This window comes from Anarhichas minor, unplaced genomic scaffold (assembly GCF_050575085.1).
Source record: "Anarhichas minor isolate MPS153535 unplaced genomic scaffold, ASM5057508v1 ptg000025l, whole genome shotgun sequence".
In the NCBI taxonomy this organism is placed as follows: domain Eukaryota; kingdom Metazoa; phylum Chordata; class Actinopteri; order Perciformes; family Anarhichadidae; genus Anarhichas; species Anarhichas minor.
The window spans coordinates 6591292-6606756 of record NW_027466471.1 but is presented as its reverse complement, the minus strand read 5'-3'; the positions used below and the strand labels follow the sequence as shown (position 1 = coordinate 6606756).

Sequence of the window (15465 nt, the reverse complement as noted above, 5' to 3'; positions counted from 1 at the left end):
AGATACAGCAGCAAAATGTACTCTATTGCAACTTTCAACTCTAACTTTAATGTCCCCAAGGAGAACGTTTGTTTTCCAGCCAGGGGGAACGACAGAACACACACAGACATGAACATAAAACATAATTAAACACATAAAACAAGCACAGTTGTGTTCCACTGGAGTATTATTAGTATCATTATTATTTCTAAAACTATACTTATGTACAGTGTAGGCTAGTTTATCTCTAACAATGCATCATGTGTTTTGTATGCAAGATGTTGATCTTCAAAGTATGATACTCAAGTTAAGTACAACAACATCAAAACTGTTCTTAAAGTGCTTCAGTTACATTCTACCGCTGAAATCAAATGAGGCCTTGAACACTGACTCATAATTCGTCAACGTAGTTCATTCAGAATATTACTGGTATATCACTAATACATTCATTATGTTACAAATATAAGCTTCAGTAAGTACTGCTGAGTAAGTGTATACTGATTATATTGAAATAATGTCATTGATAATGCCTCCTATGTTAAAGTGGTAAAACATTCAGTTTTTTACTTGTTGCCCCGTGGTGTCCTCTTCTACCATTTTACTTTAGAATTGGCTGCTTTGCTTGAAGGTACCAAGGCAGTGAGTTAAACATATTTTCGTGATGTTCCCGTCTCAAGACCGCCTCTAGGCCACCGCTGCCCTCTTCCTGTGACCCTGTCCTGTATTTCTGAAGCATTGAGCTGCTGGCTTCGGCCCGCGTTACACCGCGCATGACCATGACAAGCTGCTAAGAATTCATTAGAATATGCGATGGCCTTTAGCACTGCCAGCCTGATATCTCATCACACTAATCTTCAATTAACTGATGCAGCTGCTGGTGCCATTAAATGTATTTCTCTTTCCGAACTGTTTTGCTCACGCTGGTTCTTGGCTACTTTGATTAAGGGCGATGCTCTTGCAGCCTGTTTTTAATTCCCTCTGTTTGACTCCCAGTTCACAGAGTCTTGACACTCTAAAAGATTAATTTGCAAGAGCATAGCTTATAATGAATAACACAGACACAAAATCAACCCTTTCTGCATTTGGAAGTTGTTGTTTAGTCCATAAAATACACACAGACACAGCGACATTAAGTGTAAAGTGTTTACTTCTCACAAGTTATTTTCCACCAGTTTGTGGACACACACAACAAAATATCACCGACAGCTTTTTGAGAACTTCCGATCGTCTTCAAAACTTATATTCTGATTGAAGTTTGTTCATGAATTCAGTCTCTGTGTCCAGTGAGAACAAAGAGGTGGAGTTTACAAGTGTGGTTCCTCCAGTCAGCATATGGAGACAGGCCGTGTTTTTGATCTAAAATGGCCTATTAAAATGTTTTCACCTATTCTTCCCTTTTATTTACTTGTAAAGCACTTCATAATCTCTGTTTTTGATAAGTGCTATATTAATAAACGTCAATACTATCATCATTTAGCTAACAATGAATAATGGGCCGAAAGCAACGTGATAAACGGGACATTTGTCGGGTTTATAGCGGCTACGAAAATAACCGCTTCAAATGAGGAAATGAGAGGGAGTACTCCTTAACTCTGTGTTATGGTTAGCAGAGCAGCCTGCATGTTGGAGCCACCAACAGACAGCCTCTCCACAGAAATGCATAGAAAAACACAGTGATGGCAGGACAAAGTGAAGAGTCAGCCGTGCATTCATTCAGCCCCACGCCTCCTGTCTGATAAAGCACAACTAGGTATTTGGTTTACGCCATTCATCTTCTGCGCCTTACATTTGCTTTCTCACAATGCAGCCCATTCTGTAAAGTTCCTTGAAGGGTGATTACTGAAGCACTTGTTTTTCATCCATACAAACACCCTCCTGTTGCTATGTATGAATACATCATCCCGCTGAGCCCTGCCAAACAACACGTACCTCGAGGGAATGTATCAAAAATATCATCTCTTTAAATGTTAAAGTCTCTGTAGAAAAATGACTGAAATATATATATATTTATATATATAGATATCAAACATGTGTATTTGTATACAAAGAAAATTTGATGCAAATTATTACTTCTTCAACAATCCTTTAAAGCTGTAACTATGGCACTGTACTGTATTTCGGCATGTTATTGTGAAAAAAAAACGTAGCTTGCGTGGCACCAGTTGATCTGGAGATGTACTGTTAACATAATGTCTGGACACAGATCAGTGACCACATTTTCATTCATCTTCCAACCGTTCCGAGCAGATGCTGTGATTGAGCCTGTGTCACACGCTGACACGACTTCATTATGTCTCCTTATCTGCAGTCCAGCAGTGTTTGGCTCACAGGCAGACCTGTCGGGCTCCCCAGACACAAACAATTACAATTCCTAAAAGGCAAATTCCATCGGTTGAGTGGAGCTATTGATTTCCAACTGAGTATGCGCAGAAAAAAACAAAAAATTGTGTAGCCATCAATCAAATACTGGCTGACATCATTTCACCCCATCTTGTACCTCTTCATCTAAACTTGCCGCCTTTACTTTTGATGATAGGGTTTCAGCAGCTTTCTAATCTTTAATTCAACTATTTCTATGTTACAAAAATATCACATCCACAGCTATGAATTCATCAATCTGTATACACTTCCTATTTCCCCAGTTCCACAGTAACGTTGCCCCGGCACAACTGTGCTCAAAAGTAAAAGTATGAATCTGAGGATCTCCTGGTGATTGAGAGCCATTCGTGCTATATGTAAAAAAATAAAAATAAAAGAAAGGTTGTTGCTTGGCCTCAGCTCTGGCTCCTCCCGTCCTGATCAACCAGGGTCGATCGGTGTGAGAAACAAGCTTCCACTCGTAACTCAAGTATCTCAATGGGCCCTGCAGAGGAAAAAGAGGAGACACATTAGTGCGACTATCTGACAGAACAGCCACAGCAGCCTCTTTTCACAGAGCAAAATGAAAATATACCAAGGTAGCGTTACCCACACACAAGCACCCAGACACATAGACACATACACACATCAGTCATCAAAGTTAATAGGACTGACATGTCTTGCACAATTTCCTCTTTGGATTAGGACAGGCATGTCCAAAGTCCGGCCCGCGGGCCAATCACGGCCCGAGGTCAGATTTGATATGGCCCGCACCTTCTGTCTTAAAATGCATTATTTATGGCCCGCCAGCACAGTCAAAACGGAATGAATAAATCATACAAATTCAACATGCAATTCCTCTTTTTACCTCATGGTGGCAGCACCACTCTGTAACTGTCTGGCTGTTTGAAATTGGCTCTGACCCTTGACCTGTCATGTTACGGCAAGTAAAAAAAGGAAAGTCGATAATGAGGGCCGCCGCTTCCAGGAGAGGTGGAGATCGCAATATTTTTTTCACCGAAAACCGAAACAACTGTGTCTGCCTAATTAGTCATGAGACTGTTGCCTTGTTTAAGGAATATAATGTAAAGAGACACTACGAGACCAAACATGCTAATGCTACAACAAGCTATCAGAGAGCGACCGAGCTAGAAAAGTGAAGCAACTCCAAGATAACTTGGCCTCACAGCAGCGGTCCTTTTCACATGAAAACATCATCAAAGTAAGCTACCAAGTGGCCATGGTAATTGCTAAACATGACAAACCTTTTACGGAAGGTGAGTTTATCAAAGACTGTGTTATGAAAATAGCGGAAAACATAATTGCCCCGAGAAGAAGACCGAGTTTGCTAATGTTTGCCTGGCTCGTAACACTGAAGAGCCATCATCAGATACTAAGAGACAACTTGATTTGTGTGTTGAACTTAAATGTGAGACAACTTTTCATTACCCTCACTAAGTCATATTTAAGATTGTCTTGAGGTGAGAATATTGATCGGTTTCTATGTAATTAGCTTTTAGATGGCTTGTTCTTTGTGTTATCTGACTTTCAAGATGTGAAAGAAAGGCAGAATAGTTGTTGAGATGTGTTCATACATGAATGCTTACATTTGGTTACATTGCTATTTGCTGTTATTGAAAATAAAATGATTAAATAACAATGTATGTATAGGCTACTTGTATTGTTTAAAAATAATGTCAGCAGGGACTGTTGACCCTTGGGCATTTTCACATTATCAAATCTGGCCCTCTTTGAAAAAAGTTTGGACACCCCTGTGGTAAAATAACAATGTCAGGAAGTAAAGTGACATTTTTTTATCAACCTGACAAAATTATGTTCTTGTGGGAAGAAAATAAAAGAAAAGGCAACACTGTAGCTTCTTTACATTCTAATAGAATGTAAATAAGTTACATTGTATCAGAATGTAACTTCTTTACATTCTAATAGAATGTAAAGAAGCTACATTGTATAGAATGATTCTATTGAAGTTATTCCTTTTTTAAATGTTTCAGACGAGTCACTAATCACTTTAAAAGAGTGATTATAGCTGATTTAACTTACAGACATGAGATTGATCTTCTCATGTCACTCTCTTTATACAATGATATAAATTCATCCCCGTTTTATCTACAAGGCTACTTGTATTGTTTAAAATAATGTCAGCAGGCACTGTTGGCCCTTGGGCATTTTCACATTATCAAATCTGGCCCTCTTTGAAAAAAGTTTGGACACCCCTGGATTAGGAAGCCTTCCCTTTTGTGAAAAGAAAGAAGAATGGCCTAGCCTCGTGTCTCTCCTTAAATAGCTGCCATCCATTCAGTGTTTCTTAGTCAAGTCTGGAGCGGTTGAGTGAGCAGAGGACCCCATCTGGATCACTGTGGCTCTTGCAACTCAGATCCTGTTGTTGAGATAGTGTGTACCTTCCCCGAGTAAGGTGCAGCTGATGCCTCTAACTTTTAACAATCTCCAAAGCAGCGTGAAATCCTCACATTAAATTTGCTCCAACTCCAAAGCTTTCCTTAGTTACACTGAACCATCACAAGCCCTTTGACTCTTTTCTCACACACATGGCTGCATGTACTCATGCTTGCCCTTTTTGCACCCTCGTGCACATGTAAACACGAGCACAAGTATCTCTTTACCATTAACGTGTATGCATGCGAGTGTGCACACACATTTTTGACAAGGACAACACGCACAAACACGCATGCCCACTCACTTTCCCACATCATGACTTTGTCTGAGTCACAGTTAGAGGAGCACCATAACGAGCCAGTATCCATGCCCAGTGTGCACCAGATTTACTTTTCATTGCTCTGATGTTTGGCAATGTAGGTCATGTCTATTTTCTATTTAAATGAACTTTGGTATCTCCATCACAGATGTAATGTCTCTGGCACGCACCACTACAATTATTTAGCTTTCGTTTTGTTTAATGTTTTCCTCGTAACATTTCACTTTTCAATGATCATAATGAAACGTAGTCTATTTTGAGGGGAAACAAAAGAAATCGAAGTAAACGGTGCCTGCAGAATGGGGATGAGAAAATAGACATAAACGTGTCTCTAGGCAGACTATCACCACTAACAACCAGACAGAGAAACAACAGCTAATTAATATTCACTGGCAAAATGTGTCTCACTCTGACACATTTATTGAGTTTTATTGCACACTGTGCACTGTGCCAGGTTGGAAAATGGAATGAAGACAATGCAGTTGGAATGAGAGAAAAAGCACACATATGACTGTTGTGCTATAAGACAACACATCAGAGTAACAGGTTCACATTTACAAATTGAAACTGTAGCAATCTAACTATTCAGCTTTATGAGATTTTATCATGGAAGCGGGTTATCGCACCAGTGACGTCAGCAGTATGTTCAAATTGAAAAAGAACACCCTTTAAATGGAGGAGCGACTATACACAATGAATTATTAGCAGATGCATAACAAGCAGGAGCAGATTTTTCTCTTCCCTAGAAGGTTGTTTGCAATTCAAAGGTAAGACGTGAGGGATGCAGAGGCAGCAGCAAACAAGAAGAAGTCAGTGAACTTCTTGATTTAATATGGAAATTCTGCCAATGGTGTTCTGCTGTACAAAGTGTCAGATATGTTTTCATTACAGATACCCCGCCCACATATGTATTCAGATACATGTTCGCAGAGAGATTATGCATACAGCTGCTGCCGAGTGGGAGTGTAGCATCATCCGAGGGGAGAGGAAGACAGATATGAAGAAAGACAGAGAGAGAGAGAGAGAGAGAGAGAGGTGGGCTATGAACTAGAGCTGTGAGCTGTAGGGAGTAGGTCAGTGCAGTTGAGTCAGTCCTGACTCATGGTGGAGGCGGTGAAGATCCACCTCCTCCCTGCCCATCACAACTTCATCCTCAAGCCTGGAGCTCAGATAGCCATTACAAAAACAGTGCAGAACTCCTACATCCATGGTCAGAGGAGCACTAGATTCTATGTTACAGGAACAATCCGATAACAAGTCATGGATGTGTTGAACAGTGAGCGATGAATCCAAGCGTGAGGGGCCTGTTGTTTGTAACATGAGCTGGTCAGCCAGCGCGAATGTCAAAATAGTTTCTCCCACTTCCCGCTGTGGGTGTCGTGAATGTATGTGCACATTAGTGTCTTTCAGTCCCTCCACTCAGGCTCCTTTTGTCGAACTAAAAAAAGAGTTCTGGGGAGTGAATAGTTACGGTGCATGCTATATGACCACCATGTTGGTGGTTTCATTCCAGCTGGGGACCTTTGTTGCTTATCATACTCGTTTCCCGTTTGCCTTCTTGACTAGTAACTGTCCAATAAAAAAACTCAGATGGGGAGGAGGACACTGATGTGCTTAAAAGGGGGGGGGGGGGGGGGGGGGGGGGGGATTATATGTTTAACTGTATTTGTCCACATACTGTGCAAGGCCTCAAATCTAACAATCAGAAAGGAAAAAAGGAACATGCACGGGAGAAAAGAAAATAAGTGCAGAAGCCTTTACTTTTCAGTATGTTCCCTTCACCGTACGATCCCAAGGCCACTGTGTCAATTGAATAGTGCATTAGCTAGTAAGACAGTGCTACAGTAACAAAAGCCCTTATGAGCTGCATTTATTGATGACACTGGCTGCACTCCATTATGTAGCACACTGCTCTGTTCAACCTGAACGTCAGTGTGTCAGTGTGTATGCGTGTGCCAGACTCATTAAGATCCATTAATACAAGGTAATTGTTCTACACTGTGAGCAATCATCTTGAGGACAAACATGCATCCACGTACGCTCTCACAAGAGCTGCAAACACAATACAGCCAAAATGGCATCAGACTGTTTCTCTTTCACTATCTCCCTCTCTGCTCTCTCTCCATCACACATGCTCCCCCCCCCCTACACACACACTCTCTCACTCTTTGTCTTTTTTCTCATGGCTGAATATCCACTGATCCCTAATACAGACGCTGATTTGAGATTAGTGAGGCCAGCGAGGTCGTGCTTTGGATTTACTCATCAGTGTGTTGCTATTTCATACCCTGATTTTCTCAGCCTCAACCCCCCATGCTTCCCACCCCCACAACCCTAAACACGCACAACATACGATCACACACAACTGCCCCCCCAAAACCTCTTTCCCTGTCTTTCCCTTTTGGTTACTTACTTTTGTTAGCTTGCTCTCTCTCTCTCTCTCTCTCTCTCTCTCTCTCTCTCTCTCTCTCTCTCTCTCTATCTGTTTATCATAAAAAATATGTGCAGCAGCAGTTCCGAGCTTTGTCGAGGCTAATGCTGGTACAAAGGCTGTCTGAGGCGGTACTGTTATCTCCTGTAGTCTAATCCGGCTAATTAAGGGCGGGCATCGCTGGGAGGAAAGTGGTACTATTCTCATCCAACTCCAGGGTATGCTGTCTCTCCGAGTCTGCAAAACTGGCATGTGCTTTTACAAACACCTATGCACACACAAAGACGTGTGCACAGATGTAGAATCCTTGACCCTCGACACACAGGCTTCAATAAATGTACTGCTTAATAAAAAGTGGAGGATAACAACTGCTCACATACTGATTTATATGCCCTTGAGGAAATAAAGTCCAGCATTTTGCCGTCTGATTGTCTCCACTCAAGAGCAGAATGGATTAGCTTAGCGTTCACGTAGTCTCATAGAGGTACAGTGAGTGATAGTGAGGGTCTGCACACAAAGGGGAGCTGAGTTGCTAAACACGAATTTATACACGACAATGATATACAAGACTTTTCATTTAGAAGTTTCTATAAAGCTATGAGTAGATGCAAATAAAAATGGCAATGGTTTAGTCATCTAACGCTTCACCAGCCCACCATGCCACTCTCTTGTCATTCACTCCTACAGTCTGACACGTCAGCAAAAATGGGACTTTGTAGAGACAAGAGGTGATGATGGATGGATGAACTCACTCGTCTATTTCTCAGCTCCAACTGTTCATCTTTGCAGGCTTGCGTAGAGTTATAAATGTCACGACTTTAATGTAAAAAATGATTATGCATCCTATAATTGTTTTTATTGATGCATATGTGTATGTGTAAGTGTATGGGGAGATCTTTAGGGCTTTGGATGAAATGTGAGTGAAGCAGCTTTTCTTGTTTCATCCAGAAGGACATTAATTAATTAGAGCCCCTCTCTGAAAGAACTTCCTGAGTTCGAGACTCGTTAGTACCGAGAGCTCCCAGATAGACGCAGATACAATTTCGTTTCAGACTTGTCAGCAGTCTTTTGTTAAATGTTTAAAGTCCCTGTACAGTTTCGGTCAATGCTCACCTGCCTGCAGACATCGTGCTTTGCCCACACATGCCCACGCATACAGCCAGAAATGTTTACACTCATGAATATACAGGGCATAAACAAATACATTGTGTGCAGACAGACTCACAGATATGTGTGAGTGCACACAAACACACTAATACATGTGCAAAACCACTTACCGCTTCTTCCCGATCTCTCTGTGTACGTCTCAGCGCCCATGGCGGTGCCTTTCTCTCTGTTCCACTCGCTTTATCCATCCTTTTTTCCCAACGCTTCCTCTCTCTGTTTGGATAATCCAAAGTTCAATTGGAGTAGAAAGCACTCATAAAGTAGAAAACACTATGAATGATTCAAGAATATTGAAGTTAGACGGAACAAAGGGGGGTTCGCCGTCAAACCGTGGTGGTGGTTGATTTGCGTAGGATTGTTTTCTGGGGCTTGAGGGAGGGAGGGTGCGGAGGCACACAAGGTGGAGGTGTGTTTGCTGTCGGCGGGAAACTGTGGCTGACCGAGAGGCCGCCGTTTTCTAACATCAGAACATGAGGAGGAGGAGAGCAGGAGGAAGAGCAGCAATGCAGTGGACTGAGCCTCAGGTTGTTCAGCTCGGCCTGCGAGTGTAGCTCCGTGTCGTCTACGTCGTATTGGAGGTCGCAGTCCGGGCAGTAGCCGTGGTACTGGACCGTCTCACTGAACCGGACACGTTCCCTCTCACGAGACTCCCTGCCGGGGGCCTTGGGGCATTTTTTCTTTTCATGGCGGAGAAGAGGCATGGGCCTGGGTAATGTAGGAACAAGACCCGACTCAGGGATTCCGCCGTCATTAGAAATGAAATACGGCATAGAGGAGAAGAAATCCCTGTTTGGTTTAAATGGGAAAATCCCACCGTTCCTCATCAGAGACCCGGCGGCCTTGGATATATTCCCTGATAACACGAACGTCGGATGAGGCAGATTCTTAATGTTGTGCTCTTCGGCTCTCGGCGGGGTCAGTCTGGGTGGCGGTAAGGGAGGGTGGGGCTTCTTGAGTACGGTCAGGACCGCAAGAGGGTTGACGGGGACCGGGTCGATGAGGGCGGGTGGTCTGAAGATGCAGTCATCGGGGAAGAGTTTCATCTTCTCCAGGCTGGACGCGGTGGTCGTGGTGGTGGTGGAACTGGAGCTGGAGTTGAGCGTGTCCGTCTTGGAGCTGTCCGTAAGTCCGTCCTCCTCCAGCTGCAGGTCACCGGTCAGGGTGTCAATGTCATGAACAACCTGGTGACAAGAAGAGGAATCGTCACTGAGACTGCTGAGGTCAGCCATTATGTCAACGCTGAAGTCTTTATCCTTTTAAATAATGAATTGAAACCGCATTGTATAAAATCTAAACACACACTCTGATTTAAGAAATGAATGTTTAATGAGATTTAAGTCCTCCATGACAACCACTCTAGGGAGAAAATAAATATCGCCACGATGTATGGGAGCAGCCACGAGCCTGAGACTCTGAACTGATATAGTACGACAATCCCATGCACCATCAGAGCTGAGAGAAGTAACAGTACCAACCCTGTAGCCAAGTCACACACACAATCATTCATAAGACAAAACTAATGTTGGCAATGAATGAAAATGACATCCTTTACAGCACAAGAGTGCAGAGGACTCACACAAACACAGGGATATAACTGATAGAAAAGGAGGCAGATATGGGAAACCAATAGTCTGTCAGTTTCTTGTTGCAATATTCTGCTGCAAGTGAGCAAGTCGGAGAACAAGAATCACAATACCATCAGCAAGAGAGTAAATAAGATCACACTGAATAAAACGCTCTGACAGGGATGATCCATTTCTACCAACACCAGTGTCAGATTTCTTAACATCAGCACAGGAAACATTCATCACGACATTAATTAATTCCAAGAAAGCAACCTCGATATGACAGAGAGAAGAGGAACCAAATAGATATTTTACAAAAAGCAAGAAGATATTATGCATAATCACCTGAAATCACTCTGCAAGCAATGCAATATGAAGGAGCAAATCTCGATCAGGTGTGAAGGGTAAAAGAGAAGACATAAGAAATGCACTATGGCACAGCCCAGTAAATACCTTCTGGGGAAAGGAATATTTAAATGACCTGTACACAGCAGACCGTTATTATAGGGGGGGACGGGGGGGACAATAGACAACATTGTAATAAAGAGAAATTGCTCAGAGCAGCAGAAATAAATATAAGATTTTGTCTCTGGACCACGTATTCAGTAGATATTTAGATCCAACGGTGCTTCGTTTGTCCTCCAGGAAATTTGTTTTCATAGCCGGCTCAGGGGCATATTGAACAACTGTTGAAGCAGACATTTTTGTTTGATGGCACTGTACAGGCAACAAGCAATACTGGAAAAAAAAAGTTGCAAGGATGCAAGCAGCACAAATTGAGATAATACATAAAACATTCCCACGGTACTGTACAGACACACGTAACTGTACAAAACCTGCTGAACAGCACATTCTTTCAGGGCATGATGCTCAACTGAGTTTGATGTAATGTGCACCAATCAATATGCAATAACCTCAGTCAGGCCAAATACGGATTAACAGCACAGCTAAAGAGTGACAGACAGCGTTGTTCTTAGCATACTGGTTATTATCTCCTGTGCCCCAACAGATCACATTTTGTTGACTTAAGGCAAGCACTTGCAGCACTCTCCCATAAATGTTCTGTGTTAAGCCAATGGAAATTGCATTTAAAGACAATAAATATTGCCTGAGGAGCCAGGGGATCACATTCTAAAAAGGCAGTTTAACAAACAGAATAGATGGTGCTAAACTCTGCTGGAGGATTAATAACTGATATTCAACAACAAAATGTCTATGTTGCTCAGCCATTTTCTGACATCTACCCAAAACGTTCCCTTTGAAGAAGAGTTCTCTTCCTGGTTCTCTTCCCTTGGTGGAGTTGTTATTGCTTTGATGCCAAGAACTGGAGTCAAATATGAATTGAGCTGAAGACATATCTAAGTTCATTGTACCATAGCAAAATAAAACTTAGCAGAAAAGAAAGTTACTGTATTGTCCTTCATAAACAAATTACGACAATGTGCTTATGTTCATTTTCTGATTTAGTTAAGCTCATCTCAGAGTGAGACTATACCCAGTACATTAGCCCCGCTGTAAAACACTGGTGCTGTCATCTAAGGGTTCGCAAAGCATGCGCAGACAGTGGCTTGGGAGGAGGCTGAGATGAGGATGAACAGATGAGAAAAGAGAGAGAGACTGGTGAGGAGATGAAGAGAGAGTGAGGAAAAAGTGACTGAGAGGGAGAGATAAAGAGAACGATAGAAGGCCAGGGCACGGAGAGCAATGGAGCTAAACTCGTCATGCGGTCTTTGAAGGGATAATTTGTTGGGACACACACAAGAGGTAATACCAGTATCCCATTGTGCAGCCCCTGCTGTAGGCCAGGCAGCTTCTGTGGCTGTGCCCAGCATCTGGGCAGGGTTCCTCCTCAAGAGCCAGGCTTGGCTCCAGCCCTGCCTGTGACTTATAACAGATAACTGCATTTTAAAAGGATTATACCCCAAACACTGGCTTTGATAGTAACACCCCCTCGAGGTATGTGTTTAGGTGCGGTGTCAGAATAACTGATCCTCTGCACAATCTCCTGCAAGCCAACATTTAAAAAAAGAAAAAGAAAGAGGGCACACAAATCACACTAGAGAGATTGCAATGCCTTTTTGTTCTGATTTATCTCCGGCGCCTGCTGTGAGATACTGTAAACTGCTGAAAAAACAGAAGTCGAATTCAGCTCAAGTTGCAAGAACTGAGTAAGGGGAGCAGGGAGGCAGAAGGAGACATGCTGTGTCGACTACCCATCCATAATGTAGGACCCAGAAGCTGTGCACGATAGGGTTTTATTAGAATGACAGCCTGTCATGTTATAGAGTGAGAGGTCCAGCAGAGCAGGCCGGATGCCTGGTGTGTGGCCGGTATAAAGGAATGGATGTAAACATGGAAGCAGGTAAGGCTGCAGGTTATTATTACAACTGATGGTAGCAGTGATCGGCAGAAGAGGAAAGGCTGATTTGAAGCAAGCAGTAACACGCCAATGAAATTTGACAAAAATGATTTGTCTGTGCTCTATGAGAACAACTTTAAACCCCATTAAAAATCTTCATATACTGCAGGCAAATCCCTGAATTCTTCAGAGACGCCTCCTGTCTCTGCATCACGGATATTTGAATGTCCAATCAGACAGCTCCGAGAGTTTGATCTTTAATAAGGATTATGTAGAGAGAGAGAGAGAGAGAGAGAGAGAGAGCGCAGACAGCAAGCGATGAAGACAGGACGGAGACGAGTGCACGTTAAACACGCGATGAAAGATAAGAAAAAACAAAGAAAGATGAAGATAAAGAACAAGAGGAGAGCTTGAGAGGGATGTGAAAGTGAGAAGTTAAGCCAGCTGCTCTATTATTTGTCAGCATTAAGATGATGAAATGCAATGTAAAAAGCGCCTTTCCTGGTTGAACCAACTTGTCCATTAAATATTAATAGTGATTAGCCTGTGAATCAGGGCGAAGGAGCATGCCCAGTCACTTCACATCCCACGTCCTCCTGTGTGCCACATTGTCTTTCATGTTGGAGATAATGATCACACACATCAGCGGGCCCGGGGGGAGGAGCGTGTGTGCGTGCGTGTGTGTGCGTTCGTAGCTTCTTCCAGGCCCGCGAGGTGGACGTCCACCTCCCCATGTCCTCTCACACGAGGATGCTTAGAAAGAGCATCCTCAGATCAAATAACACAACACATGGTGGAACACTCATACGAAAGGCGTTGTGTGGTGGCTTCCTGTTCATTTACCTCTTTGAGCTCTTTGGCTACATCCTTGAGGTCTCCCAGGATGGTTTCCAAATTCTTCACGATTGTCTTGATCTCCTTTTTCACTTTCACTTTGGAGACTAGTCCTTCAGCCTCTGCGCTGGGTGAGCCGGACATCCTTCAGTTTTAGGGCCACAGCCTATTTCGCGAAGGATCCAAAGTCAAATCCTTTGGTCCGCCGCGCTGCCACTTTGCCAACGCATTTTTTATTTAGTCCTGCGCTCCCTTCACTTTTGCTCCTACATCACGGCCAGGACGGAGCCAAGTGGCGCTGGGCAGCGTTCTGTATCCATCACTGGGCATGCGCGACAGAGCGTAACATAAACAAAAATATAACGGTTATGTCAAAATATTGTATCATACTGTCTACAGGTCTCTGCACCTCACATCGTCATGACCGACAACAGGCGACGTCCACGCGAATATCCTTCACGTCGGGAGAGCGCTAAATTCAACATTTCGTAAGAAACCGCGTCCAACACGAATGTGTTGGAATGAAAGAGAAGGACGCGAAGAAGGAACAGTAGTTTACGCAGACAGTTCACGTTATCCAGACCGTCACACCGCCGGTCGTTATTGTAATTGTCCATAATCCCCAAGCATCGACAAAGCGGTGATGAACTCCTCCGTTTTCTTCAAATACACGCCGCTGGTAATGAGAAAGCCGCCAGGTGAAGACACCCCAGAGGCACTTTCCTCCGAAAAACACCCCGACAGCTCTGTCCTGTCTCCATCGAAGCCTTTTTGGAGAGTCTGAGCAGCCGACGTCCGGGCGCAGGGGATGCTCGTGCGCTCTCTCTCTCTCTCTCTCTCTCTCTCTCTCTCTCTCTCTCTCTCTCTCTCTCTCTCTCTCTCTCTCTCGTCTCTCTCCCTCTCTAGTCTCTCCATCGCACGCTCTCTCTCCCTCGCGCTCTCTATTGGCAGCTGCTTTTACGTTGAAGAGGTCTCAGTCATTTCTATAACGTGGCCGCGTTTGTTGTGTTTAAATAACTTATAGGCTAATTACATCCCCACTAGCTGTAAATAATGCTATCCAATCGATACTGAGGCCATGCTGACGTTTACTCTGACAACAAAAACATGTCAATAACAAATACGTGTCATTCACTAAAGGGGTGCCCACGAAACAGGCATACCATACTTTATTAATTCACTTTTGCAAAAAAAAGGCTGCAAAGTGAATATACATGCATAAACAGACCACAATAATAGTACAAGAAAAATACAGAATACATTAAGACAGGCTTTTTAAAGCAAGTCAGTTTGAAATATCTGGGTAAAGTTGACACATTATGAGTTATAGGCCTTCATACACACAACACAAGCAAGACAAAAACAAACAATACTCCAACCATAGGTATCCAAATAGTCTTTCAAATATAAACCTGCTTTTTCTGTCATGATGACTCATTTTACAGAGTTTCCTGAAGTGGGGTCTTTCTTCATATTCCTAACCTGATTATAACAAGAGGTATTCCTCGTAGACAGTTGGTATATCATACTGATGTGATGGAACTGGAAAAATGAGTTGAATTCGGCATTATAGATTAATGATGAAAATTCAAAAGAGGCTTAAGAGCCATCTTCTATATAGGAACAGGACAGTTTTCAAAGAGATTTCACAATATTCAAATACAACATACATCATTTTGTTTATTTTGTCACTGGCAGAGTGATAACTACATCTGTGATCATCAGCAGCACCACTACCACCTCCAACATCATCGTCATCGTGGTCACCTTCACCATAGTTATTTCATCATTTTGATGCAGAGATGGTGAAAAGTGCTATGATAAGGTAAAAATCTGTGGCAAAATGAAAATGTACAGAATTAGTTAATGGGGAAAGCTCACAAAATAGATAATGTTATTCCCAACATTTACATAAATGAACTCGAGTATTCAAACACAAAATCAAAGTAGACTGCGTGTGTGAAATAAATAGTGGCGAAAACAAGATAATAACATCCTGGTTTCTGATTGGTCGCTGCTGAAACTGCCCCCTCGTAAA

At 42.8% G+C, this 15465-nt stretch overlaps 1 protein-coding gene across 1 annotated transcript; it reads right to left on the bottom strand.

The window, feature by feature from the left end:
* Positions 1 to 1108: 1108 nt before the first annotated feature.
* On the bottom strand, positions 1109 to 14309 carry prr16 (proline rich 16). The gene is made up of 3 exons (XM_076099670.1): positions 13437 to 14309; positions 8780 to 9850; positions 1109 to 2842 (listed from the first exon to the last, which is right to left on the bottom strand). Exons 1-2 carry the CDS (start codon positions 13569 to 13571, stop codon positions 8993 to 8995), a joined length of 993 nt encoding a protein of 330 aa, XP_075955785.1. The 5' UTR covers positions 13572 to 14309; the 3' UTR covers positions 1109 to 2842; positions 8780 to 8992.
* Between the last annotated feature and the right edge of the window lie 1156 nt (positions 14310 to 15465).